The sequence below is a fragment of the Rhizoctonia solani genome, chromosome 6, assembly GCF_016906535.1.
Source record: "Rhizoctonia solani chromosome 6, complete sequence".
NCBI classification, from domain to species: Eukaryota; Fungi; Basidiomycota; class Agaricomycetes; order Cantharellales; family Ceratobasidiaceae; genus Rhizoctonia; species Rhizoctonia solani.
Window position 1 is genome coordinate 348,137 of NC_057375.1, and position 25,709 is coordinate 373,845.

Below are 25,709 nucleotides of genomic sequence, written 5' to 3' on the forward strand. Positions count from 1 at the left end.
ACTATGACCGAGACGCATAAGCGCCGGGGACCACGGACGAATTACAGACGTGACCTCACCGATCAGCACGACCTCCGCCCAACCACGATGGTAAATTAAATTATTTATATGTGAATTCCTAGTCCCGTGAATCCAATATGCTAACATCAATTCTACCATTAGAGTCTCATCCACGCACTTGTTGCTCGTGAATCCGTCATCCTTGCAGAGAACAGGTCCGGAAAGCGGGACTTTTCGAATGGTGAGCTTGATTGCTTTATCTAGGGATGCGCAATTAACACGGATGATTCGGGCTCTAGCTGTAGCGACGATTCTATCCAAAATCCCTCCGAACAATTCGAAGCTCACATGTAAGCCTCTTCTCGAACTCCCTTTACCCCAGACAGAATCTAATTGGTAGGATAGACGTCTGGGAACAGTACCTCTTCCACTATGTCTCCGAAGACGGCCTCACATTCCTCGTCATGGCTGATGATGCAGCTGGGCGTAGAATGCCGTTTACGTTTATCGCAGATCTTCAACGGCGGGTGAGTCCCCGTGTTTCTTGTGCTGTTACCAAGGGATAGGGAGTGCTGACGTCAGGTGTCTTGGCTTGTAGTTTACCACTGCCTATTCGCGGGACCAGATTGACGATGCTCCCGCGTACGGATTAAATGAGTTTTCGTCGCAAGTTGGGAAGGTGGGTTTTTTTGGTTTGTCGAAAGAGATGGAGGCTGAACAGATTGCTCAGTTGATCGAACAATACAACATAGCCCCTCCCGTCGATGCGCTCAGTCAAGCACAACAAGATCTGGCGCAGGTCAAGGATATCATGGTCCACAATGTGGAGCAGATTCTGAGTCGCGGGGAGAGGATCGAACTGCTGGTTGATAAGACTGTGAGTCCCTTCTTTTCGGGACTCAGGCTTGACATTGATAGCGGGGCTAGGATAACATGGCTACCCAATCCCACGCCTTTCGACGAGGGGCACGAACAGTTCGAAGACAGCAGTTCTGGAGAAACCAGCGGATTGTGGCTTTGAGCGTTTTTGTGGGACTCGTGAGTTGATCTTCCCCCGCACCCGTGTTCCTCATATAACTGACGCTCGGGATAACGTTACTCATCCTCGCTGACCTTGCCACCCGCACTCGGCCGCCGCTCATAGTTGCTCCTCTACATATTCATCGCTCAGTTTTGTGGTGCGGGATTGAATCATTGCCGAGGCTGATCTTTTTCCACTATGAATAATTATATACCTCCTGGTTATTTTGTATCTACTTTGAATTCATTGTCTTATCTTTGTCGCTCGGCGAGAAACCACGTGGGTGAAATTGGCCGAACAACCGGCGCTCGGCAACCAACTTGACTATGACCGAGGCGTTACGCGAATTTCCCAGACTCCCTCTACAACAAGCTCTTGGGCTATATATACATGGTAGACTCGTGTTGTTAGAATTAAACTTTCGATCTTGGCTTTCTCAGGCTGTGGCGTATATCTATTGCTTGCGATTATTGACCAGCCTCTCACTGCGTTGCTCTTGTGTTTGTTCTGCTGGACTATAGACATTACTGTCTTCACAACGATTGTGTTGGATTGATAAGCTATCTTTGACTGACTGGTGACGATGACCGAACCGGTTCATCGACTTGGTCAAAAGACGGCGGGAGCGTGGGGTCTGCATACGGCCACTATTGATTGGTGCGAGGTTCGTATAAAATCTTAATGCTGTTATTTATTAGCTAAATTTCCCTTGGCTAACTTTTTGCTTTTCTACTCGGCCTCTCCGCTCGCCGCATACTTGCTATTCCCTACCCAAAAACTATATGCCATTAATAGGATAACTACACGCACACCCACTACGTCGCCGAATGGTACAATACCATATCCAACATTCCCTTCATCCTCCTGGGCCTCTTTGGAGCCTACTCATTTCTCGCACCACACCTCCAACCGAACCGCAAACCTATCCCAGACGGCACACGGCACGCAGCAGGAAACATCGGAATCATGTGTATCGGTTTCGGTTCAGCCATATTTCACGCAACCCTCAAGTGGCATGCCCAGGTGCGTGTGTCATTTCCTAGCAAATAATTTCGGCATAGCCTGGTCGGATTCCACGTGAATTCCCCAAACCACTTTTTTTGTTTACCGGTTTCAAATTTCCTTGCTTTTGCTGATCGGCACGGGGGTTGACGTAGGTTCTGCTGGATGAATTGCCGATGATCTTCGTGACGAGTTTGGTGCTGTACCTGGTTTGTGCGGACAGTGATCGGTGGAAGGGGCAGAATTCGTGGAAGTTGAAGGTCGGGTTGGCTGCTGTTCCGTTGACAGTGTCTGCAGTATAGTGCGTCCTCTCGCTTCCTTTTTTCTTTCTATTTACTCACCGGTTGTTCTAGTTTATATTACCCAAACCCAATTTTGCACCAAGTATGCTTCGGAATTATCCAGTTAACATCGACATACCGGACTGTTCTCCTCTTCCGTACTGCCCCACCATCAGTCCCACAAGCCGACCTGCGCGCAGCGAAACACTACATCATCACAGGCTCCTTACTCTTCGTCCTCGCGTTCGGAATATGGAACGTCGACAATGTCTGGTGCGATACTTGGACACTGGTACGCTCTAAAGCGTGGGGGCTTGGAGGTGGGATTGGAGAACTGGTCGGAGCGGTGACCCAGGGACATGCATGGTGGCATCTTTTGACTGGGTTAGGATGCGCAAGAATCGGAGTTGGGACGTCCTGTAAGTTTTATTTTTTATATCTTTTTTTTATGTGGGGAGGACTAATGGGAGGAACAGACTTGATGTTGTGCAGGAAGTATCCCGGCGCGTTCGAGCTGACGAGTCCTGCTTGGGGGTTGGTGCCTGCTATTCGCTGGAGGGTGATGGGTGGCAAGGGAGGGCTGGGTGCAAATGCAAAGATGGACAAGTTGCAGTAGCTTGAGCTCAGTATATACCAAATTATATAATTATGCAAAGATTATTTTGACTTTAGTTGCGTTGGTCGTTTTTCCAGACCACCTCGAATGATTTGGTTTGGGTAACCGTTGGTCCGCTATTGCATTTATGCCCATGGTTCCGGATGTCCCTCCTTCTATGATTGCCTTCCTAGAACCCAAAGTGGAAGACGACGCACCTGATCAAACCTGGGAAGTTTCGACAAACTCTCCGCGCACTGTCGCTCCCAAAAAGCGAGGGAATACAGTCGAACAAGACATTGGATTTTTCTAAAAATAAATTTCACTTATAATGGTATTGGGGCCGAGCCCCATGTATGTTAGACTGCAAAACATTGCGCTATGCCCCACCTAGGTAAAGAAGGTGCAAACTAGACGAACAGACGTCACTAGCGATTAAAAGAGATCAGAGACAAATAAGTATCGTATCCGAGTAGAGACCAAGAGACGGCGGTAGTGAATTAAAATAGGAGATACATAAAGTGAGTAGTGGAGAAACTAGAAGCATAGAATTCATGCTCGATCCCAGTATCAAAAGGTTTGTAACAATCAATACTCTGAAGATCTAAGAGTGACCAGGGGTGCTGAAGTATGGTTGCTTGGACTAGCATAAGCATTGACCCCATTAATATTCGTAAAGGTCATTACCCAAGCGTTGAGTATTGGAATTAAGCTGGGGGTACATTACTCGCCCAGGTATTGATGACTTAGACTCGAGGGAAAGGGGAGCATAGTATATGGAGAACAAACCAAGAACAAGACACACATTCACTGGGAGCCCAAGTTACCATCTCCGGGTACCATTCTGAATACAGTTTCAACCATCAAGTTGCGGTTCTAATCTTTTGTAGTTCCGATGTTGAGCAGAGAAGTATTCATTAAAATGTGGCCGAAATGTTTAGCTTCTATAAACCAATCTAATAATAGCTTTGAGATGATGTTCTCTTTTACATTTGTTATGGTTCTGAAGCCGAGATGCATAGCGCTTAACGCGTGGCTGTCCTGCGCTTCAGACTACCCAAGGATCAGTATCAACAGTGGCAATTCAATCTACTATCGCACGTAAGGAGCACTGAGAAATCCGACTAATGGGCTCGTGACGGAACCTGCGAGACACTTGGATCAATGGTTTATTTTTGAGCCTGCTGTAGAAGTACATATCCTGGCGCTCATGGGCAGACTTGGAGATGCATACTACATGCGGTGCCCTCACTTTCTTAATTAAGTGGCTTTAAGTCAAGTATTTCAGCAACGTCAGCTATGAGGTCATTTCTAGCCCTTTTCAACGCCAAAATATGTCAACAAAGGTGCGCTTATTTCACCTAAATAGTCCACAACGCCGGATTGTGGCCACGAGTTCGGTGAGTTCAATAATACCTCGCATAATGGCCATTTATTGCTCCTTCATATATATTAAGTTTGGCGTGGGGTACGTCTTACCGGACTCTAGTTCCATTAAATCAACGCCCGATGAGAGCCTGGGCTGTTGTAGTGGCTTGATTGCAATCTACCCTCATCCTTGGACTGAGTCGCATCTGCTTTATTGAGTAGTCAATTCCTGGCTTTGTTACTTTAGTACTACTCTAAACAACCTTTCTTTATGGCATTAGCAAAAGTACAGATGACTGTAAATTAATTCATTCGGGAATCGCCACAGTCCGTGATTCGTGCTACCAAAGCTCGGCTCCAGCCTAGAAATGTTTGCCCCCTTGGACGGTGCCTGTTCTAACGACAGGCCCCCATTCTTGATCTTAACATCTATCGTAGACTATAAATTCAGTATGATTTCGTATTTATAGTATTTGCTATGGCGCTTGGACGTAGTAGAAACCTTTGGGCCTTGCATCGTTGACCGTCCCACTCTATTATCTGCAAGTCCCATCTGATTGTACCGATATATATATATATTGATATGCCTTTACACCACAACCACTTATCTTGCTCGATTGACTCATTATGATTTGGATATGACTAATTTTGGCTGTCTGTCCAAACTTTCTAGATGGCGCGGCCCCGATGGCACGCTGGTTCGATGCATTGCTTCTCTGGTCCCCATCCTATCGTCCTTCTGACTCGTCAATATCCTGTAACCACCCCGTACAGTATAATTACTCAAGAATCTCAGCCCAAGTCATGGTAACCACATGTGTACGTACAGTGAGGTTCAAGAATCTCAGCTGTACTTCACTCAATGGATAACTCAGAACCTATTTTGAGGGCTACAATCTCAGTAATGCACTTCTACTCCAAACCTGCGCTGTGTATCGCGAATGGACCATAGATAAAACTAAGCAGTTTGCTGGTGTCAGTGGGAAAAAGATTGTAGTCACATGCAATTAACTGATAGCTGTAGCTAATTCATGACGTGTATGGCATGCCAAGCCGCGTATTGGATTATTTGAATTCGCATGCTTTACACAACAGGTCCAGTATAATTTCATTCTCATTTCATTATGCATGGTCTTCGCGCTAACTATGAGCTGTGTTGACTACTGTTATTAATTATATCCCTATTGACGCCTGCCTTTTTTATTAATATCTGTCTCCCCCCAAAAAACTCCAGATATCTAAGAATAAACGATTGCACGGACACTCTTCAAGCGATCCAAATAAACATGGACAGACTGCCAAGATTGTGAGGAACCAAATAAACGTGGATACGCATGTGATCTTTATTGTAACTCATGAAACTCAAATTCCTTTCATATTCGTTGCTTAGTTGCTTGCTATAACCGCGGCATATTCTTTCATCCTTGCCGATCCAATGCGCCAGCGGATACTCATTTCGAATGGTCGATCACGCTGTGCTGGCGAGGTGACTCTATGCGTTGATCGTCGAACAGTATTTAAGCAAGACCTTATTTTTCCCTCAGATCATCATTCTTACATTCATTCACACTCACTTAGTTCTGAATACTATGTCTCTCCTTCTGAAGTCCATTCTTGCTGCACTCGTTGCCTCCCAGGGCGCTTTTGCCATTGGAACTCCCTTTGGTTATGCTGCTGGTACAACTGGTGGTGGAAATGCCGCTGCAGCCGTTCCTTCGTCTACTGCTCAACTAGTCAGCTGGTGAGCCTTCTTGTTCTTGCCCTCAGTTACCAATACTGATGGTGCTATTCGCAGGCTTGGGGATAATACGCCTCGAGTCATTCTCCTCGATAAGACATACGATTTTACTGACCTAGAGGTCAGTCTTTACCGAAGTTAGCGCAAATAGATCTTAACCTTCCTTTCGATATTAAGGGCAGCGAAACTGGAAAGGTCTGCAAACCTTGGACGTGCTCCCCTGGTGCTCAAGTTGCTATCGACGTCAATGGTTGGTGTGGCCGAGAGCAGAAGAACGCAAAGACCGTAAGTTCCTTCCTTGTGTTCTATTATGCTTGTAGATTGACGGAGATGTGCTTAGGACACTGCCACCTGGAAAAAGGCGGGTCTGACAGCTATCAAAGTCGGATCCAATAAAACCCTTTTGGGTAAAGGAACCGCAGGCTGGATGTGAGTACATTTTAATTGTCAGTAAGGTTGGAGCAGCCTATTCAATCGGTACGCACAGTAAAGGTAAAGGTCTCCGAATTGCTGGAAGCAGCAATATCATTATCCAAAATGTCCGATTCTCCGACATCAATGCTGCTTTCGTGTGGGGTGGAGATGCACTCACCATTGATGGAGGAAAACAAATCTGGGTATGTACCACTAAAATTATTTGGCAACTAGCTACTGACCGCAATCATAGATCGACCACAACTACGTGAGTTAAGTTAGGTGTATGCATACCTTCATTTACTGATGGACATACGCAATAGTTCAAGAACGTTGGACGACAATTCATTGTAACCGTAAGTGATTAATGTCCTAGGCGCAACCTTAATCTACAGATTATCTCATGAGAACTCAGGGCTACGGAGCTGCACAAGGCGTGACGATATCCGATAATGTATTCGATGGAAGCGGGTATGTCAATCTGCCTTATGAGGCATCGATGATCATCTGACCAGCGTTTTACAGCACCTATTCGTGAGTAATCATATCGACTACTTAGATGATTACATCTGAGAGACACTCAACGATTGCTCTCTGTAGTACTCGCTGCGATGGTTTGTCCTTCGATTTCTATACCCGTACTCTTACTTATCCGTTTCCTCAGGACACCACTACTGGACGCTCTACTTCACTGGTTCTCAGGATACCATCACCTTTGCTCGTAACTAGTACGTATTCCTTCTACTCCGGGACCGAGTGATTACTAACAGTCTCACAGTCTTTATCAGACTGCGTAAGTTCTATGTTGTCGACCCTATAGTTGGGCATTAATAGTTCTTCAGTGGTCGTGGTCCCAGGATTGGCGGTACTTCCCCATACTCCCGTAAGATTAATTCATTTCTTACGTCAAAAGTGTCCTAGCTAACTCAAGATGCAGAGGTCGTACATATGTACAACAAGTATGTCTCACCTGAAATGCCCTAGGAATAGAGCTGATGATCGACATGTAGCTACTTTGTCGACATTACCGATCATGCGCTCGATGCTGACACCGGGTCGCATGTCCTGCTCGAGGGTAACTACTTCAACCGCGTTCTTCAGCCCTCACTGTCTGGTCGTTCTGGTATCGTGTTTGGCCCAACGTCGAGCGCTATGAATGCCCAGTGCAAGGCTACGCTGGGGCGAGACTGCGCATCCAACACACTGTAGGTCGATCAACCTACTACATTGACAATGAGTAGCTGACAGATTCCGGTAGTCTTGGATCTGGACAACTCGCGGGTGCGGCCAACGGCAATGCTATTGGCTACTTCAACAACGTGGGTTTAAATGTGCTTATTCCTGATGTGGATCTAACGTTGTGGTTTGTCTATAGAATGCAGTCAAAGGTGCCAGTGTTATGGATCCTTCAAAGGTTGGAGCGTATGTCCAGAACAACGCAGGAACTGGAAAGATAAACTAGGAGCTGAACAATTAGTCTTCATTTCTCTCGTTGAGGATCATCTTATCATTTCAAATATAATTCTGTGTTTGCTCCCCCCCCCCATCGGCATTGCTTGGGTGAATCGCTTCATAAATTCAAAGCAAAGTATGTATAAATGTGTCCATGCCGCTCATGCCAAACACAAGCAGGTAGAGTATTTCCCTGTTTACAATTCCGCATTATTTTCTTGGTATTAATGAGATTGGCTTATACTGTGGAGAAAGGGACATACTGATTAACACTCCAAAGCGGCCAAGTCCTTCAATCTGAACAAATTATGAGTAATACTATCAATAAGAGCTGGTCAGTGGAGAATTCAAGGACTGCCGGCAAAGCAGATCTATAAAGGCGTCCAATGAGAGCCCTGAATAGCCACAACGCTAACTTGTTGGTTATAAGATCTCTGACGACCCAGCATTTAGCACCCAAACATCTAACCTTTGATACCGGAAAAACAGCTCAGTAGGTTCGGCTATCAGAGTTTCTCGCTATGTTAAAGAGTGAGCCAGTACCTAGCCATGAGTCTAATAATAGTATCTCCGATCCCTTAAATGGACTAGCTTTTACACAACTTTGTAGAGACCGGTATATCGCCGGTCAAAGGGGAATCACCTCACAGGACCTCCGATTTCTCAACTATAGGCAAGTCCGAGAGAAAACGTGCTACAGACAGAGAATTAGTCTTCACTAACGAAATTTGCTTCTAAATGAAGTATTTCAAGTTCTAAATTCCAGCCATTTGAAGCCAGATAATAGTTGACCAATGACACCGACTCTATTCTGATGAATTCCATTGAGCACAACTAAATGATATATATCGTGAACTTGAGCGCCTCGAATAAGTCGTATGAGATCAGTTGAGCCACATTGTTCGCGGGCGTGTATGCCACCCTGATCCTGTCTTGGTGGGAGTAAAGATAAAAATAGCAGCCAAGTGAGGCGCCACGGGAGTTAAGCGCCGGGATCAGGAAGCCCTGGCATAATCGGTGCCGTTTTGATCCTGACCACGGTTGCTCATAACGTCAATACATGATCGCTCATTTTTCTCATTGCCGGAATACAAGCATCATTCAAATATCCAGAAACCTCGAAAATAGAGGGGACAATGGGGTTTGAAGGTATAAACGCCTTGTCAAATACTCCGGTAATTTGATTAAAACGGTCCCATGAGGTAGTAGATCGTAAATCCAAGTTTTCATCATGGTTGCCTATCTAAGGACACTAAATACGAAATACATGGTGCGTCAACTGGCTCCTGAATCTGCCCATGATCTCATTCGAGCACTCACAACAACTAGCTCGCCTTCCAGCGCCGATTCTTTGACCAATGATGTGTACTGACTCGCCGGTCGTCGTCGTGGGCCATCAAGCATCAATGATGTTCGTGAAACAAGAACGCTGAGTTTTGCGAGTGTGGCAAGCCCGGTTGCGGGATATTTCTGCCGACTGTGGCCCTGGTCGTGAGACTACACGGGAAAAGGTGCGAGGCGGGCGCCCCGAGACTATTTCTAGTTTATTACCGCCCACCTCGGTACTCGCGCTATTGGCTCATTGCCAACTAAGGAAAAGTACGACTGGACAGCTTGGAGGACAAATCCGTATAAAGGCGCGCAAGATGCTCGACGGATCCAGCACCTCTCATTCAATCCGAGCATCCAAGTACACTTAAACACCTTCCATCGTACGGAACCTTGAATATGCAGCTTCGAAGCATCCCTGTCATTTTGGGAGTGCTTCTGCCGGCGGCTCAGGCTGCACTTCGTCAACACACTTTGATGGTAAGTCAATTGTCTGTCACCAAGAACATGCGTGACAGTCGCTGGTTTTAGGTTACCAATGGCACGAGCAATGCCGATGGAGTTACTCGCTCTTCGTGGCTGATTAACGGCCAGACCCCTGGTCCTCATTTTGTCTGGGACGAAGGCGATGACGTCTCCGTCACTGTCATCAACAAAGGCAGCGAACCCATCACCGTTCACTGGCATGGGTGCGTAATTAGTTCCCACTTTTTTTGCATAAATTTATTGATTCTCCTGGCTAGAATCGAGCAACATGGCACTCCCTGGTCCGATGGTGTACCTGGCCTGGCCCAGTATCCAATTAGACCTGGTGAAAATTTTGTATACAACTTTACGTTATATCAGTCCGGATTCTACTGTGAGCCTCACCGTCCTTCTGCATAATCCTAGTGACTTACAGTGTTTCAAGGGTACCATTCCCACTATGTAAGCATTCAATACATGAAATTGGAAATTGACTGACTTGTCTACAGAAAATGCAACTCGACGATGGCCTTAAAGGGACGATATACATCCGTCCAGATCCCAAGAAACCAAAACCATTCAACCAGATCTCCAATGATACCACCGTTCTGAACCAACTGAAGAATGCCGAAATTAATCCACTGATGCTTAATGTGTAAGCCTCATTCGGCGTTATATTTTCGGTTATTGAAACGCCTGTCGTCTAGCTACGACTATAAACACTACACATCGGAGTATTGGATGTCCGAATGGGAACGCACCGATGTCGAGCAACTTTGCATTGACAACATCATTGGTATGTGTGACTTCTCCAGTACGCGGTCGGTAATCTCTGACTTCTCTGTGGCAGTCAACGGAAAAGGTCAGGTTCAATGCCCGGACATGACAGAGATCAATAGCCTCGCAGCGTCATACCAAAAGCCATTGACCAAGAAAGGGTATGTGATTTACAACTGTGAGGTGTGCTTGCTGTTTGCTGACTTTGTTTACAGCTGTGTATGTTCCAATCTTTCACGATATACTGGCAAGCTCTAACACAAAAATCCCAGATGTACCCCAACAACACCTTGATGTTCCCTTACTTGGACTCTAAGGTTGGTAATATGCTTAATCAAATCCTCATCATTACTCACTCACAACCCTTTAGCCCTCGACGGTTGATCCAAAAATGTGGTACGATTGCTCGAGCACAAAGACACCTTTCGAAGTCTTCACCGCTAAGCAAGCTGACGGTTGGGTTTCATTTATTCTGTTGGTATGCGCCATTGTTCTTCATACGCGAGCTTACTACTGACAGAGATGGTATTTCAGAATAGCGGTGCACTATGGGATCTCCGAGTCTCTATTGACTCGCACAAAATGTACTTTTGTAAGCCAACTTGACTTTCACAACGACACCTGTGCTGAGATTTGGATATAAAGTCGCTGCGGATGGGCACTACACTCAGGTTCAAGTTGCAACATCCGTTCTAATCCCCATAGGCGAACGTTACCAGTTTTTCGTCAAACTTGATCAGACGCCTGGAGACTACATCATCCGAACCGCTGCTGTGGTTATGCCCCAGTTAATCAACGGATACGCTATTCTTTCGTATACTAGTACTGGTGCCACCGGTGCCGGACTGGTTAGCACAACTGCTCTTCCAGCCGCTAAAACTCCTGTGAGCAATCTGGCGATTTGTACAGGATGCTTACTAACTAATTGGTCCAGTACATTGACTATGCTGGTGGCATCATCAATGGCGGTGTTGATCTCGTTACTGCTAATCTGGCACCTTATCCCCCCACCCCTCCTCCCCAGGGCAAGGCTGACCTCACATTGTCTTTGAACGTAACCCGGACTGGCGAGTTCGGATGGGTTCTCAATGGTATGTCCGCTAGTCCCCAATGTTCAGCGGCGCCTAACTCTGCCATAGGTAACACCTGGCAGCAACCGGCAGATGACTTTACACCTCTCTTGTTCCAGCCAAGCGAGGTTGCATCTTTGGACCCAAAAGTATACTTCTCATACAAGAATGGCACTCTGGTTGACCTCATCTTCACCGTCACGGCTGGAAACCCTGCCGCTCATCCTCCTCACCCTATGCATAAGCACGGCGTTAAGGCTTGGCTTTTGGGCACTGGCACTGGTGCCTTTCCTTATACTACAATTCAAGACGCTGTCGATGCCGGGTATAGCGGTATCAATATCAAGAACCCGCCTCTGCGTGACGATTTTCCAACGGTGAGTGCACACAGCACTATTTTTAACATTGGATCGCTTAATAAAGAATGCTTAGCCCGGAGATATTACTGGCAAAGCATGGATGGCTGTCCGCTTCCGCGCCGTCGACCCAGGCCCGGTCATTCTTCACTGCCACATTGATCCTCACCTTGCAACTGGAATGGTTGTTGGTAGGTTGACACTCCTTTTTTCAACTGCAAATACTCATAATTACTCTTCTAGTCCTCCTTGAAGGAGCCGAGAAGATCACTAGTGGATACGTTCCAAGCTACTACTTGACCAAGAACAAGCCGTGAATGCGTCACGGTGACCATCCATAACCATAGTTCGTTTTGGTGTTCCATCATGTTGTTTTATATCTATAATGGTTTCCGAATTCAATACATATCTTCGCTTTTGAATTGTACATAGAGCTGAAATTGGTTATGCAAGTTTATATTTCCTCAAATACGTAGTTCATGGGCGTTGTTGGCGAATAAAATCTCTGAGATTTGGTGTTATGGTATGGTATGAGGCGCAACGTTTGCTAGAAAAGTAAAAGCAAAAGATATCCTTGGCCTCTCTTTTCCATTAAAAATACACAAGAATTTGTTAGTTGAGTTTTCAGGTGCAAACTCTTACAATGCAAACATTGTGGTATGGGAATTTGATCTCCCATGGTCCCACGAAATCGAGCTAGACCTTTCAGTTAGAGGGATATGCCATAAACAATGAGTTATCATGAATCTCAGTCTTGAAACGCAAATTTATCGGAGCAACTCCCTTTCTTGCATCAGCTCAAGACTCCGCTCGATTCGAATTATAGGAAGAATCGCTCGAAAACAACCATGTTTGGCGCCTTCAGGATTAGGATAGAACTTGTAAAGGTTCCATATAATTATTTAGCAACTCTCCATATTCTGTATTCCTATCGAATCAGGTAGCACGACTTAGTGCCTGTGCGGCGATTGCTCACAACGATTGAAGGAACTGCTAGGCGCATTGTAAATAGATCCCTTCGAACATTGACAAAGACTTTCCATCCCTGCACTCGATCTGTGTGGTTGTGTAGAAAGACGTAGAATGTACTGGAATGTCCTGCAATCGAGTCAAGAGGGTGACTCACTTGATGTATGCACAGTACGCGCAGTACGCGCAAGTCATGCCTGTATAGTATAAAAGGGCCTTTTTCAAGCCCCGAATACTCATCTCATCCCACTTTTGTATCTACTCAGTCATTACTTGATCTACTACTTATATACATAAATTGAATTCGTATTTCTACAAGTTGCGTCTGAATCAGTTAGATCAATGCATATATCCTATGTATAGGGAATCCCAAGTTGTAATTCTCAGAGCCCAGTTGGGTTAAGTTGATATCCTGTCGGATGGCCGCAGCGAAAGACTAAAGTATAGAGAACAAAATGACCGAGGAAATAAAATAAAATAAAGTCAATAAAATTAATACGAAGACAAAACACATCTCAACCTATTTCGGATTGAAATGCAAAAATGTTGCCGAGAGCCAAGGTTCGACTAGCCGATGGGCAAGTTGTCAGTTTCTATAGTACTCTTTGGCACTTGTCATGTGGATTATATTAGATGCCTTGGTTCCAAGTACCAGCCAAGGTTCGGTGGCGAGAGTCTGATCAAACCCAACAATTCAAAATTATCCCCTAATGGTTGGCTCATTGGCAATTAAGCCTTGGTGCATGGTGCCCAAGTGTTCTCGACAGATCGGGACCAAACTCTACGAAAGGACGAAATATAGCCTCCGCGTCTTGTATATATGACAGTTGAGAAATACGAATCTGACCAAAATGAATTCTGACGAGGTATCTATACTCCGGGGCGATCCCGGCTCTCGAGGTCGAGCAATGGTTAAGCTTTGACTGGCTGAATGTCTCCAAATGTCGAAGCTCGACAGTCAACGGTTTCAAATTTCTCTCAAGTTTCCAGTTATACAAGAGTCACAGAATCGGCAGGCTTCCCGACATTCGACAGAATCCCACGAACCATGCCAAATGAACGTCTCTCAAGTCCGTGCATTTGAACTTGATACAGTTCTCCAAATAGTAGTTTCTGCAAACTGAGCGACACCTTCGCATCTAAACAGACTCCATTATACGAAAAGAGAACCATCACCCACAGTACAGTACCTTTGCGCCTCAAACCTGCCCCCCGAGCCGCCCAAAAAAGAACGAAAACAATAACAAATACCCGTAATATTCCCACAAACGGTTAAAACACTGCGATCCCCCACACCCGCACCCGCGCCTATACCTGAAACTAGACCCTTCATGCCTTGACCCAATGGAAATCCGCCGTGTTCAGGATCGAGAGAATCCGCCGGGATGCATGAGATCCGTCGCTCCCCCTCCCGCTAGATGCGATCCCCCACACCGTGATATCCGTCGCGGTCGCACCCGTGTACCCGTGGCCGTACCCGTATCCGGGTGAGATCCGCCGTTTGGCTAGAAATCCTCCGACCGGCGGCCGAGGGAGGGTAAAATTAAATGAGCTTGAAATGCCGAGTCCGGGGTACCGGCTGAGTACAGTTCCACCATCACGCCCTACGAAATCCAAGTCAGCCTAACAAAAACGATAAACTCACCAAGGGAAACAATTATCAACACGACAAGAACGAGGAGATCACCAAGTCCCCGAGTCCCAAGCCGATAACAAATCAAGATCCGACCAGCCAAGGGGTACCAAGTTCCGAATAGCCAAGAACGACCTTTTTTTTTTTTCTTCGTTTGCTGCCGAGGCACGGTACCTCGTTTCCCTTGGCCTCTTGTTCGAAATTTGCTTGAAGGACGGTCGAGTGGGGGGTCGTGCAACGTGCTCCCGTCGAGAGTTCCGGAAAAACGTGTATAGGTTGAAATTCGATGGGTAGCGTGGGTGATTGGTATATACTTTTTGAATGGGGTTCTCAAGGGAACGTCTTTTTCTTTTTGATGGGACGAGCCCGTAGTTGTGTAAAATACGTCGTTGGGTGGATAATTAAATGAAAAACGAGGGTGCCGAAAAGTGAAGCCTGTTTGGGTGTTTAGGTCTTGGAGTGAAAGAGGTCGATGAGTTTCGGGTATGAGAGATCGAGCGGTATTGGGGGTGTATAGCAGGGTTTTAGAAAATAAAACTGGGAAGAGAAAGAGGTAAAGTGTATGTGGGGTTCCAGGTACCTGCAAGCCGAATGATCAGAAATGAATTTCCAAAAACCAAAATAAAGTCCCATAAACGTCGAGTCATCGTACATGACAGTAATGAGAACACAACAAGTCCACGAAAGTTCATGGCATCGATCAACGTCGAAATCCAGTCCGCCACGTATAGCCCCGTCGCAAGCTGTACACATTACATCATATAAATACGACGCCAGCTCAGCAAGGGCAACCCAACGTACCCAGATGGCGCAACGAAATCGCATCAAACGTTAGTAGCCGTGCAGTGCAACGGTGCCTCTTCGTCCCCCTAGCACACAACCCAGATCGACACGACGAGTCCAGAATTGGATGCCCACATGGCTATAGACCTATTACGGCACTATGCCTAGGCTTGCGCGCTTAAGCTTGGAATAACAAAGGGGCGATCGGGCCGTAATCGGACTTCACACGGCCGTCTGGGCCTTGAGGTATCGGAGTGCATATCTCTGGTATCAAAGTTAGGATGCGCATATGACTAGGGGGGCGTGACTTGCGATAGACTCAGGCGAGAGTCGGAAGCTGGCTCATGTCCGAGGGTGGGTTGTGTCCATCTCACGCTCACTCGATATGTACACGTCCACACTTCTCGTATTTGAGGTGTATATATAACCGCTGCGGACGAATGGCATAAATCCAGTAAAGAATAGGGATGTCCGGCCAAGCTGTGTGTTGGATGTAATCCAATAGCAATACGAGGTGATCACGGAGTAGGGCCAAATAGGGGCAAGTTCTAATTGGGTGTTAATGCGCGCGCATAAAGTCTATTGTTGTCGGCTAGTGATGGTGGCTGAGGCAACGGGTGCGAAGGTACGGCTGATTTCGCAGCGGCAACAGAATATACGAAAAACGCCCGGATACCGCGGAGTGAGTTAAGCGCTGAAAAGGCCCCAAGACAAGTCGATCAAGCAACACCAGCATAGCACCACCACATACACACTGCCCTTTTTTACGTAGGTGCCGGGGCTATATATACGCGAGAGCAAGTGCTGACGATGACACAGACTACGATGGCAAGCAATCCCAGCATCTCCTTGTCCCCGCCCCAGGCCACCCTCTCCCCGCCCGCAACTGGTCGATCGAGACCGAATTCGCAGGTGATCAGCCCGACTCAGTTGAGCACTGGTCGGCTCGCAGGCAACAGATCCCCCAATTCTATGCCCTCGAGTCCCACTAGCGTGTAAGCCCTGTTGGTCAGACAAACCCTATATTTATTGATTTTATATCATATCACAGCCATTCCTCTTCTAGTGCCATTTTTGAAAGGGACATTGAGCAGCCCAGCTTTGTAGCACATACGATCAAGGATCCGCATCATATCTCTCGTGCCATGACCCACGAGTTGGATGCGGCAGTGCCAAGTGTGTTGAGTGCTGCCATTAGCGCCCTCAATGTTGGATCAGAAGACGACGTGAGCGTGATCGCTCCCGCGCAGCTCAGTAAGCCTCGACTCGGTCACAGTAAGTCTCAATCGATATGACGTACACCTCATGATTTTCCATTATTACTCTCCCTTGGCAATATTACCCGGTTCCTCGCTCCACCCACATGCACTCGGCCTCGTGACTTTTTCGTCATAACCGGTACTGACCTTGTCGCTTTTAGGTCGCTCGCCCTCTCCTACCGCTCGCCCTCCGTTTGTCGAGCGCCAGTCGACTGGCCCATCGCCTCCCGCGACAGACACATCCCCCGCCCTCTCCCCGCACCAAACAGGCGCATCCCCCACTTCCCCTTTGTCCCCGGTCACTCCGCCTCTTCCTATTCCGCGCCCGCGGAAATCCAATCCGCAGTTGAACACCGACATCAATCGACTCTCGTTCATGTCCTATCATGATTTGTTAGCTTCGACCCCGGTTGCTACGGTTCCGTTGTCGAGTATTGTGAGCGGTGGCGGAGAGCCGGGTCATTTGCCTGGCGTGATTGGCTTGCATGGTCATAGAACCTCTGGTATCTTTGGAGACGATGTGAGCGAGACTCAATCGGGCGGAGAATTCGATCGGGAAGGACTTGGAAGAGGACTGGAGGAGAGATTGGAAGGTGTCCTAAGAGAAGGCCAGGCAAGGGCCTAAATTCCCTCAAGCCGAACCTTTTGCTCGACACCCAATCGACTTGACCCACCACTGAATCTCTAACTTGGAGCGGACACTTTGTTGATACTCCACTATGCTTTTTTTCCTCTTTTGGTTTTGTTCTTCCTTTGGTTTCCCTCGGTCATACCCTCTCTCGCCCCGTCCCTTCCCCGTCACTATTTTTTCCTCGGGTTTACGCTACTTCGTCCCTTCGCGGCTTACGCCTTGCCCCCATCTCCATGTGGCACCCGGCTGCCTCATCCTTTCGTGGCACTTCGCCCTACCTCCCTTGTGCCTTTGACGGTTCCCACCTGTACCACCTTTCCTACCCTATCTCCTTTTATCCCTCTTCTCATCTCTATGCACTCTCGTTTGTTGAATTCCTGTTTTGTCACACTATACATTACAGAGGATGTACTAATCACTAAACTGGCTATTGAATTTGTTTGCCTGTTGTGCATTGATGCCCCGCTGAAAAGCAAAGTTCGAACATGATTTCGCGTACACTATGCTCCACGGTGCGAAGCGTCTCCAGCTCAAAGGAAGCGTGGAGCCTTTGTGCATTCTCTCTCCCCATATGTTTCTTGTGCTCCGAATCAACTTGGGTGCCGGTACGAGAAACTTCCTGCTCGAGGTAGGTATATCGTAATTTACGGAATCCGTGCCGTGTGAATCAACAAGGTACAGGGTTGATTATGTCATGTGGTTTGATGGTGTGGAGGTGGCGATGTGGCGGGTGGTTGATTGTGAGTGTTGTGGCGATACGACGTCCGTTGTCGTGGAAAGTACTATTGTCAGACACGACGGTTTTTATCAGCTTTGTCGAGCCTGTTGCTTCATATTCAGAGGTGGTTTATACTGTCAATATCATCTCCAGTAATTAAAGTTACATAGTGCCAAGGCCTTGCAGGCAAGTGTGCGAGGTACAGATGTGAGCAGCCTCACTAATGTCTATCGTGGATAAGTTTCAATCACAAATCTCGCACTGTCGATCCACCTTGGTAATATCCCATTGTCCCACTGCCCAGATGTTCCTCTCGCGCATGGGTTTCTTGGTATTGTGGTGGAAAGTAACAGAGGAGAGTATAGTGCTGTAATCGTCACATGAAATGAGCAACATATTGTCATCAAACCCGAACACTCTCTATCATGCGTTTTATAGGCGTACGGGTGATCAAGGCGCATACGGAATCGATGAGGCCGACCTGTTCGTGATCAGCCTGACTGACAAGGGTCTCATCCAGGAAGATGGATGGTGTCTTCTGGTTCATACTTTCCATAGTTTTATATGCATGTGAGCCGAGGTTACGGTAATAATTGACAATCTCGCGGCGTTCGAGATTAATAACTTGGCCAGCTCGTATGAGTGCAGGAATGCATAAGCTCAGTGGACGTCCATTTCCCTCTGCGATAATCGATGCTCTGAATGAGCCAAATAACGAGATACAGCTTACACCAACTGCTAATGAATATGCAACCCATTTACTACTATTATTGAAGTCGAGCATAGGTTTCATTTCGGTGTGGCATTTTCTATAAAAGTCGTCGGTGACGATAGCCACCAGCCACGTTAATGCCTCTTTCTTCCTTTACTTTTCTCAACAACTAAACGAAACTGGAGTCGATCCACGCCATTGTAGTAGCCGATGTGTAATAATGTGTTGCATTGTCTGGAACAGATACATGACACTACGGCCGGTAACACTCCATCCACCTATCTCCTATTTTCCATCCGTCCGTGTTTAAAACGAAAGCCCCTTGGTCAGCGATGATCGAGGAGGTCGAGGGAAGTGCCAGATAGCCGTAGAGATCTGATGGGACCCATAATAGCCGTTGACCGTGCGAGTCCACCACCCAGCCATCGTCGTCCAGAGAGGATAGATGGGTTACGTGAGAGGCAGTGGGAGTACCTGCTACAGCATTGTCTAACAGGACGCGTCAGCACATGAGATAGCAAGACAGGAAATTTCGACACGCACTTGTACCTGTGGCTGCGTCCTCTTGTGAATATGTTCCCAGAAGCGATACGTCCCAGAATCGAATGGTGCGGTCCCACGAGCACGAAACGAGGTGTGAGCCATCGGGTGAGAACTGGATGGATGACACGCGACCGGTATGTGCCTTCAGAGGACCGTGTATAAGCTTGCCGTTCTCCGAGTCCCACACGCGCACAGTATGGTCAGAAGACCCAGATGCAACATACAGACCGTTGGGTGAGAACGACACAGAGAGGACAAGACTACTATGCGCGCCACCGGTCTCGCCGCAAACAACAAGCTGCTTCCCTGTCTCTGCATCCCATATTCTCACTGATTTGTCATCCGACCCTGAGACGAGGCGCTTGCCATCTTGGGAGAACTCCACCGAACGAACCCAGTCCTTGTAAGCAGTGATCGGGCCAACGAGCGTAGTGCCACTATGTCGGTCTAGCACGACTATCTTGCTATCATCCAAGCCACAGACAACCCGATGGCCATCAGGAGAGGTCCCAACCGACAGGATCCGGCGATCTCCTTGGAACAGTTGGGTCACTTGTTGGCCAGTGCTCACATCCCATACTCGGACAGTGCCGTCATTAGACCCTGAGACGACGACCGTGCTGTCGGGTGAGAATCGCACACAGGTCACTCCATTGCTATGCCCCTCCATCGGTCCGTGGATGTCTTGTCCCGTCAGTCCATCCCAGATTCGCAGTGTGCTGTCTTCTGAACCAGACGCAATGTACCGATCATCGGCTGAGTAGTCCACAGATACAACATCGCGCTCATGGCCATGGAGTGGTCCGAGCACCAGCTGACCGGTCGCCACATCCCACACGTGTATCGACCCATCTGCTGAGCCAGAGACAAGCCGTGTGCCGCTGCGAGAGTATCGGATGGAGTGGATATGGGAGGAAAGAGATGAGGCAGTCGGAAGAGGATTGGAGGTATCGATGTCTTGCACGTTCCATACGCGTACCGTGCCGTCTGCTGAGCAAGAGAACAGGCGAGTGCTGTCGGGAGAGAAGATGGCCGAGTTGATGTAGCTGGTGTGTCCCTCGAGCGGTCCAAGCACTGTGTGGCCGGTACGCGTGTCATACACTCGGATTGTGTTGTCGTCTGATCCAGAGGCAATGAAAGCGCCGTTGTGCGAAAACGCGACGCAGTATACAGCGTTAGAATGTCCTGTGAGTGGTCCTAGCACCGTCTGGCCAGTTTGCGGATCCCACACTCGGATCGTTTTATCAAGCGAGCCCGAGGCAATGCGCGAGTCAGTGGGACAGGAGCATACTGACCAGACCTGACCAGTATGACCCTCGAAGGGCGTGCCAACCGGCTGGCCTGTCTGTACATTCCACACTCGCACGGTGTTGTCAGATGATCCAGATGCAAGATGCAAGCCGTCGGAAAAGAACACGACTGAGTTGACGTATGTTCTATGACCCGTGAGTGGACCATGAGCGCTGACCTCTTGTCCCAATGTGCAGATGTACACCTTTCCGTTCTCCAGGCCACAGGCGACGCGAGACCCGTCAGGCGAGAATGCAAGCGAATAGCCACCGGACACGCCATCAGGAAGCAGCTGTGTGACCGCGCCTCCGTTGGCGGTGTCCCACACATATGGCGTACCATGATAGCTAGAAAAGGCCACCTTGTAGCCGTCGGGAGATATCGCAACGTAGTCGACAATCTTTGTGCGCTCTTCGGCAAGGCTGACCACACTCTCGCCCGTCGTCGTATCGTACACCTCGATGCTGTTTGCGGTAGGTGCCACAAGTCGTCTTCCGTCTCTTGACAGACCCATCGACCACACGATTTGGGTCGAGACCTTCCAGGTGGCGATGAGTGCTAGTCGGCGTCGATCGATCGCTGTTCCTGTCGGCTGCACAAGTCCGGATGTTCTCGGAATGTATGCTACCGAGAGTGGCCGAGATCGGGGCCAGAACGGAAGCATGGAAGCGTAGATGTGCGGAGTGCTTTGGGACACGGGATGGTTGGCATAGACCGATACGAACTGGGATGCGTCGTGGGCTAGCTTTGTGACATGTTCGGGTACGTCTCGCTCCTGTAGTGAAGCTAGGTCAGAGTGTCGAATCAAGACAAAGCTTGCAACCTACGGTACACCACTTCTCGGCGCTCTGTATGACGGATGTCGCATAGCGTATGTTTTTAGTGAGGTTCATGACTTCCATCCATAGCAGCAGCCTGGATTGAAAGAAGCAGTCGACAAGCCCAGTCAGGCTACTCGTGTGTTCGCAGAGACTGAGGTGGGTGGTCCAGTAGCGACATGCATATACGAGGCCGGGTGAGATCGATTGGGTGATCCGGTGAGCGAGGTCTTTGACCTGGTTGTCAAGCAAGAAGGAAGAAGGCAGTGCGCATATGTTGAACTTCGGCTCGGCACCGTCGATGAGTCGTAGGCAGGCTTCCGCGATTGTCGCGTGGCGGGATCTTGGCTGGCAGTGGTACTGACCCGATCGGTCTTGGGAGAGCATAAAGTCCGGAAATGATGCATGCAACGTGGTCACAAGTCCGGTCTTTTGCGCCACGTTCAGTACCGATCGAAACGGAAGCAGTAGTCGATCCACTTGCGTATCACCATCCAGATTCAGTATCTTCGCCATCGCCATTTTCGTCATCGGCTCTATCGCGCATACAGCTGTTTCCAGTACCATCCTCATCCTTCTTTTGTTGCCCTGGCTTGCCCTTGACCTGTTGAACGCCGTATCCAGAATCGTCTTGTATAGCTCATCAATCACACTTTCGTCTCCTTGTTCCATTGGTACGCTGGCCGAGTTCATGATCACGCTCACAGCTGTGGCTAGATTGTGCATTTCGTGCTCTTGTTTGATATACCTACAGGTGGTCGCTGCATAGATGAACAGCATTCCGCAGCGGTCGACGATACTACGCCACTGAGCATCGGTCAATGGGATGTCGTGCAGCTCCTTGCGCATATACGTCTCGATATCCTGCCTAACGACGGCCGAGTCCAGGTTGTGCAGCACAAGCCGCGCATCGTCATGTCCGTCCAGCCGACCAGCCATCTTGCGCGTGATCTCTTTCTCCGGCCGACTCGATATCAGAAATCGGATCGGAAGTGTGTGCGCGGCGGGCATCAGCAGCTCGAGTATCTGGCCGACGCTATCTTCGTTGTCGCATTCGTCCAGCGCGTCGATCACTACGATCAGGTCAGCCGGCAGGCAGTCTTTGACCGCCGCAAGCGGGTCTTCGATCAGCTTCTTGTACTGCACATTCAGCGCTAGAGCATGTGCATCGATGTCGGCACTGAGGGCTTTAGAGAGCGCGCATCGGAAAGGAAGTGAGAAACGGGCGAGCTGGTACGCAATCGACGGAATGATGTGTTTGACTCGACGACACTCTGGGATCGTCCGTGAGCAGAAGAAGCTTGCGCCTAGTTGGTTTTTACTCTTCAGCTCGGTGCACACGGTGTATGCGATCGTGGTCTTTCCGGTGCCAGCCATCCCGTTCATCCAGCACGTCCTACCGGAGCTTGGCTCGTCGGCCCACTCCAGCAGCAGCTTGATCTGCGCCTCTCTGGTTCCTTCTGTGCATGCTCCTCGCTTGATGTCGGCGGCCTCGGCCGAGTTGTAGACAGCTGACATGGAGGGCGTCATCTTGTCCAGCTTGAGTTCCTATGCGGGCCGTAAGCTACAATACTGAGATGCTGTTGGAATACGCACTAGCATCTGTTCGGATATGCCTTGGAGTATGTTCAGGTTCAGATTCAGCTGCGGACAGTCGGTCAGAGATCGCCAAGAGCATCAACGCAGGACGCACTGTGAGACGTTCGAGATGATCGTGGACACGCTGACAGCACTCCATCACCTCATCTAGCCCATCCATAGCATCCACCAGTCGCCTTCCCGTACCCAGTCCCTGTTTCGCGTCTAGGGTGCTTACTTCTGCTTCGATCTCTCTTTCGGGTTCGTTAGCGCTGGCCACTGGTGCCATCCGAGACGGACATACGAGCAAATGAGCTTGACACTGTCCGTCATCATGCCTTCCGCCGGGCTTCTCATATGCGTCGATAGGTCCTTCAGAACCTTGTCAATCTTCTTCCGCAGTTCGCTATATTCACTTCGCTCCTTGGATAGATCCTGCCGGATAGTCAGTTTGCAGCACTATGGATGGGGCAGACAGAAGTCCATGCCTGGCAAGCTTCAGCTAGTCTGCCCAGTACGCCAATCGCGGACTTGAGCGGGCCAAACGGCTCGGCACTTGACTCGAGCTGGCTGAGCAAGGCGGTCACGCTAGGCCACACCCGGCTAACAGAGCCGGTGCGTGGTGTCTTATTCGTGATGCCTATGCTCAGCTGTTGTTTCACTTTATGCTTTATGCGAGCTAGCGACTCGCTCAGAGACAGCAGTGGCATCTTGGGTTGGTGGTATATGTTAGTATATGATACGTGGGTGCCGGCGTAAAGCGATGAGCATATCCGGCACAGATCTATACCCTAGTAGAAATCACGTGGTGCGGGGTGCTAGCTGAACGCCGGTGTCCGGCTCCGGCATGAAAGCGAGGTGAGAATGACATACTATTGGACAGTCTGATATGTACAATACTATGAACCCGTCCATGTACGAGAACAAAAATGCAGAGAAGTCGGCGTCTTGAGCTGCATACAAGTCAGGCATACTCTGAGGTCGACCTGACGTCGCAGCAATTGTGATACGCGATGTGCTTGACTGCGAGAGTCGTAGAGAACATTGGTACAAACTAAAGATATAAGGTTTCGAGACGCTGTGGGCATATAAATCAGTTACAAGCTCATATCATTGCACTCCTTGTCTTACCAAACCGGCACTCATGTTCTGGTACTTGACTAACCCTGTTTTGTAACAGCTTGGTCGTAATCATGATTACCCAAGTTTTGATATGTAAACCTGTGGTTTGCCGGTGATCTAGGATATACAAGTCACGCGCTACCTACTTGAGCCCCAGATATACCTGTGTAAATAATGAAAGGTAGACTGTAGCAATCTACGTACCAGATCCATTTTGATCAACTTTATAACCCAATATCGTAGTCCCAGCGTTCCTGCTTCCTGGTGTGCAAACTAATTAGTGTCATGTCGACTAGCGCAATCCAAGCCCAATGATTCAGCCCCATACGTTTTGCGCATGGCTATCCGTATTTTGTAGCTGTGTATCAGTCTCAGTTTAAGCTCCCTTGCGCAGTCAGCATTCACCATTGACGCATCCCACAGTTCCGTCCTTCCCAAGCAGCATTGCGTCAATGTCTCAAGTCTCATCGTTCGTTTAGACCAGCCAAGTATAATGTCCCTAAAGATGGGCAAGGGAGGATATCAAGTATCCTGCTACACCCTTCTGAACAGATACATGCATTGTCGAGGTGACGGTGGATACTGACGACATGAGGATTTCCGGCACACTCGTTCCACGGATCCAATGACAAACAGAGTAGGTCTAGGCCCCTCATGACATCATTGGGCTCAACCTCTTCTTGCCGATCATTGTCATTTGAGCGCCACTTCCTCCCATCCAGCTGAATTGATGCTTGTACTCAAGTCCTACTTGTACTTAATTGTGGAGCTACAATGAGATAGACGAGTTACAAAGACTGGACTTGGTTGCAATCATATACTCTGTGCATTTGTCCGTCTAATCTTGAGTCGACAGCTTGGACATCCACCAGCAGCTCCGCCAATCAGTATTCAAACAGCACTCCAATCTTAGTCTGCATGTCGGTGAGTGCTCTAGTACTTCCGCATCTGGAAGAATATACAAGGCAAGGTTTGTAATCTTACTTCTGCGAGTTCTTCTGACAATTGATCAGACCCCGGGGATCTATCCTCTGGAAACACGCGTAGGTTGACTTACAGTGGCACTTGAGTCATGTTAGTGGACGTTGCTGCAAATGCAATCCAAAGTACAATTCGCAGTTCTCAATCCGCCCTATACTCGCACTTGTTGCGCAAATGTGGGTCCTTGACCGCTTACTGCATTGGATTGACGTCAACTAATACATGTCTAGCATTTCAGGTCATGAACAAACGTTGAACCTTGATATTGGTAGAAGTGGACAAAGGCAAGCAATAATGCCGCCAAAGTACACTAGGATGGTTCTCCGGCGCTCAACCTGCATACACGAGTGACGGGGCTTTGGCGGCAAGCACGGTGAACCCAAGGTAGCTCAGGATGACATTTCCAAGGATGCTTGTCCTGGATACAAAAAGATATATCTGTATGTGGCTCAATTGAAATCTAATCCGTCACTTTCTTGCCTATTGCAACTGGATGGACAAGCACCAAAATAGAAAGCCTGAGTAGTTGGGTGTAAGTGCAGCCGCAAATATCTTATGGATATGTGAGGGTTGCAAGTATACTGACCTCAGTGTGACTTGCAAGACGAGCATGAGTTATTGCGATTGATGTGATTGCCTGTCCCACGCGCCGTGCGGCACAAACACCCATAGTCGTCTCCGACTTGCACTAATGTATCACAGCTTGGAACGTGCTTGTCGTATCCTCGGACCAGTTTGTTATATAGGCCTGCAAATGAGTTTCTTAGTAGCAGCCAGGCTTGGTAGCGGTACTTGGGATGGACA

At 48.4% G+C, this 25,709-nt stretch overlaps 5 protein-coding genes across 5 annotated transcripts; 4 read left to right on the forward strand and 1 right to left on the reverse strand.

Moving 5' to 3' along the window:
* Positions 1-3: 3 nt before the first annotated feature.
* RhiXN_05575 (alkaline ceramidase) lies at positions 4-2,920 on the forward strand (the record flags this gene model as incomplete). Its single annotated transcript, XM_043325391.1, has 11 exons — positions 4-90; positions 163-241; positions 300-350; positions 406-527; positions 599-679; positions 731-877; positions 928-1,038; positions 1,817-2,044; positions 2,179-2,324; positions 2,377-2,723; positions 2,781-2,920. The coding sequence occupies 11 exons, from the start codon at positions 4-6 to the stop codon at positions 2,918-2,920; spliced, it is 1,539 nt and encodes a 512-aa protein (XP_043180823.1).
* Positions 2,921-5,856: 2,936 nt separating this feature from the next.
* On the forward strand, positions 5,857-7,881 carry RhiXN_05576 (pectate lyase; the record flags this gene model as incomplete). The annotated part of the gene is made up of 17 exons (XM_043325392.1): positions 5,857-6,008; positions 6,063-6,126; positions 6,183-6,290; positions 6,346-6,434; positions 6,493-6,622; positions 6,673-6,687; positions 6,743-6,775; positions 6,835-6,890; positions 6,945-6,953; positions 7,020-7,033; positions 7,084-7,147; positions 7,198-7,212; positions 7,262-7,302; positions 7,357-7,378; positions 7,430-7,624; positions 7,678-7,738; positions 7,795-7,881. 17 exons carry the CDS (start codon positions 5,857-5,859, stop codon positions 7,879-7,881), a joined length of 1,155 nt encoding a protein of 384 aa, XP_043180824.1.
* A 1,718-nt stretch (positions 7,882-9,599) lies between these two features.
* Positions 9,600-12,185, forward strand: RhiXN_05577 (Multicopper oxidase; the record flags this gene model as incomplete). The annotated part of the gene is made up of 16 exons (XM_043325393.1): positions 9,600-9,680; positions 9,732-9,889; positions 9,944-10,059; positions 10,111-10,127; positions 10,175-10,320; positions 10,373-10,461; positions 10,516-10,603; positions 10,658-10,661; positions 10,715-10,759; positions 10,813-10,920; positions 10,977-11,034; positions 11,088-11,326; positions 11,377-11,533; positions 11,582-11,889; positions 11,945-12,059; positions 12,112-12,185. The coding sequence occupies 16 exons, from the start codon at positions 9,600-9,602 to the stop codon at positions 12,183-12,185; spliced, it is 1,803 nt and encodes a 600-aa protein (XP_043180825.1).
* A 3,893-nt stretch (positions 12,186-16,078) lies between these two features.
* Positions 16,079-17,137, forward strand: RhiXN_05578 (uncharacterized protein; the record flags this gene model as incomplete). The annotated part of the gene is made up of 3 exons (XM_043325394.1): positions 16,079-16,248; positions 16,305-16,528; positions 16,674-17,137. The coding sequence occupies 3 exons, from the start codon at positions 16,079-16,081 to the stop codon at positions 17,135-17,137; spliced, it is 858 nt and encodes a 285-aa protein (XP_043180826.1).
* A 1,127-nt stretch (positions 17,138-18,264) lies between these two features.
* On the reverse strand, positions 18,265-23,512 carry RhiXN_05579 (peptidase C14; the record flags this gene model as incomplete). Its single annotated transcript, XM_043325395.1, has 8 exons — positions 18,265-18,724; positions 18,852-19,062; positions 19,117-21,181; positions 21,234-22,772; positions 22,821-22,868; positions 22,918-23,056; positions 23,107-23,237; positions 23,279-23,512. 8 exons carry the CDS (start codon positions 23,510-23,512, stop codon positions 18,265-18,267), a joined length of 4,827 nt encoding a protein of 1,608 aa, XP_043180827.1.
* Positions 23,513-25,709: the final 2,197 nt, after the last annotated feature.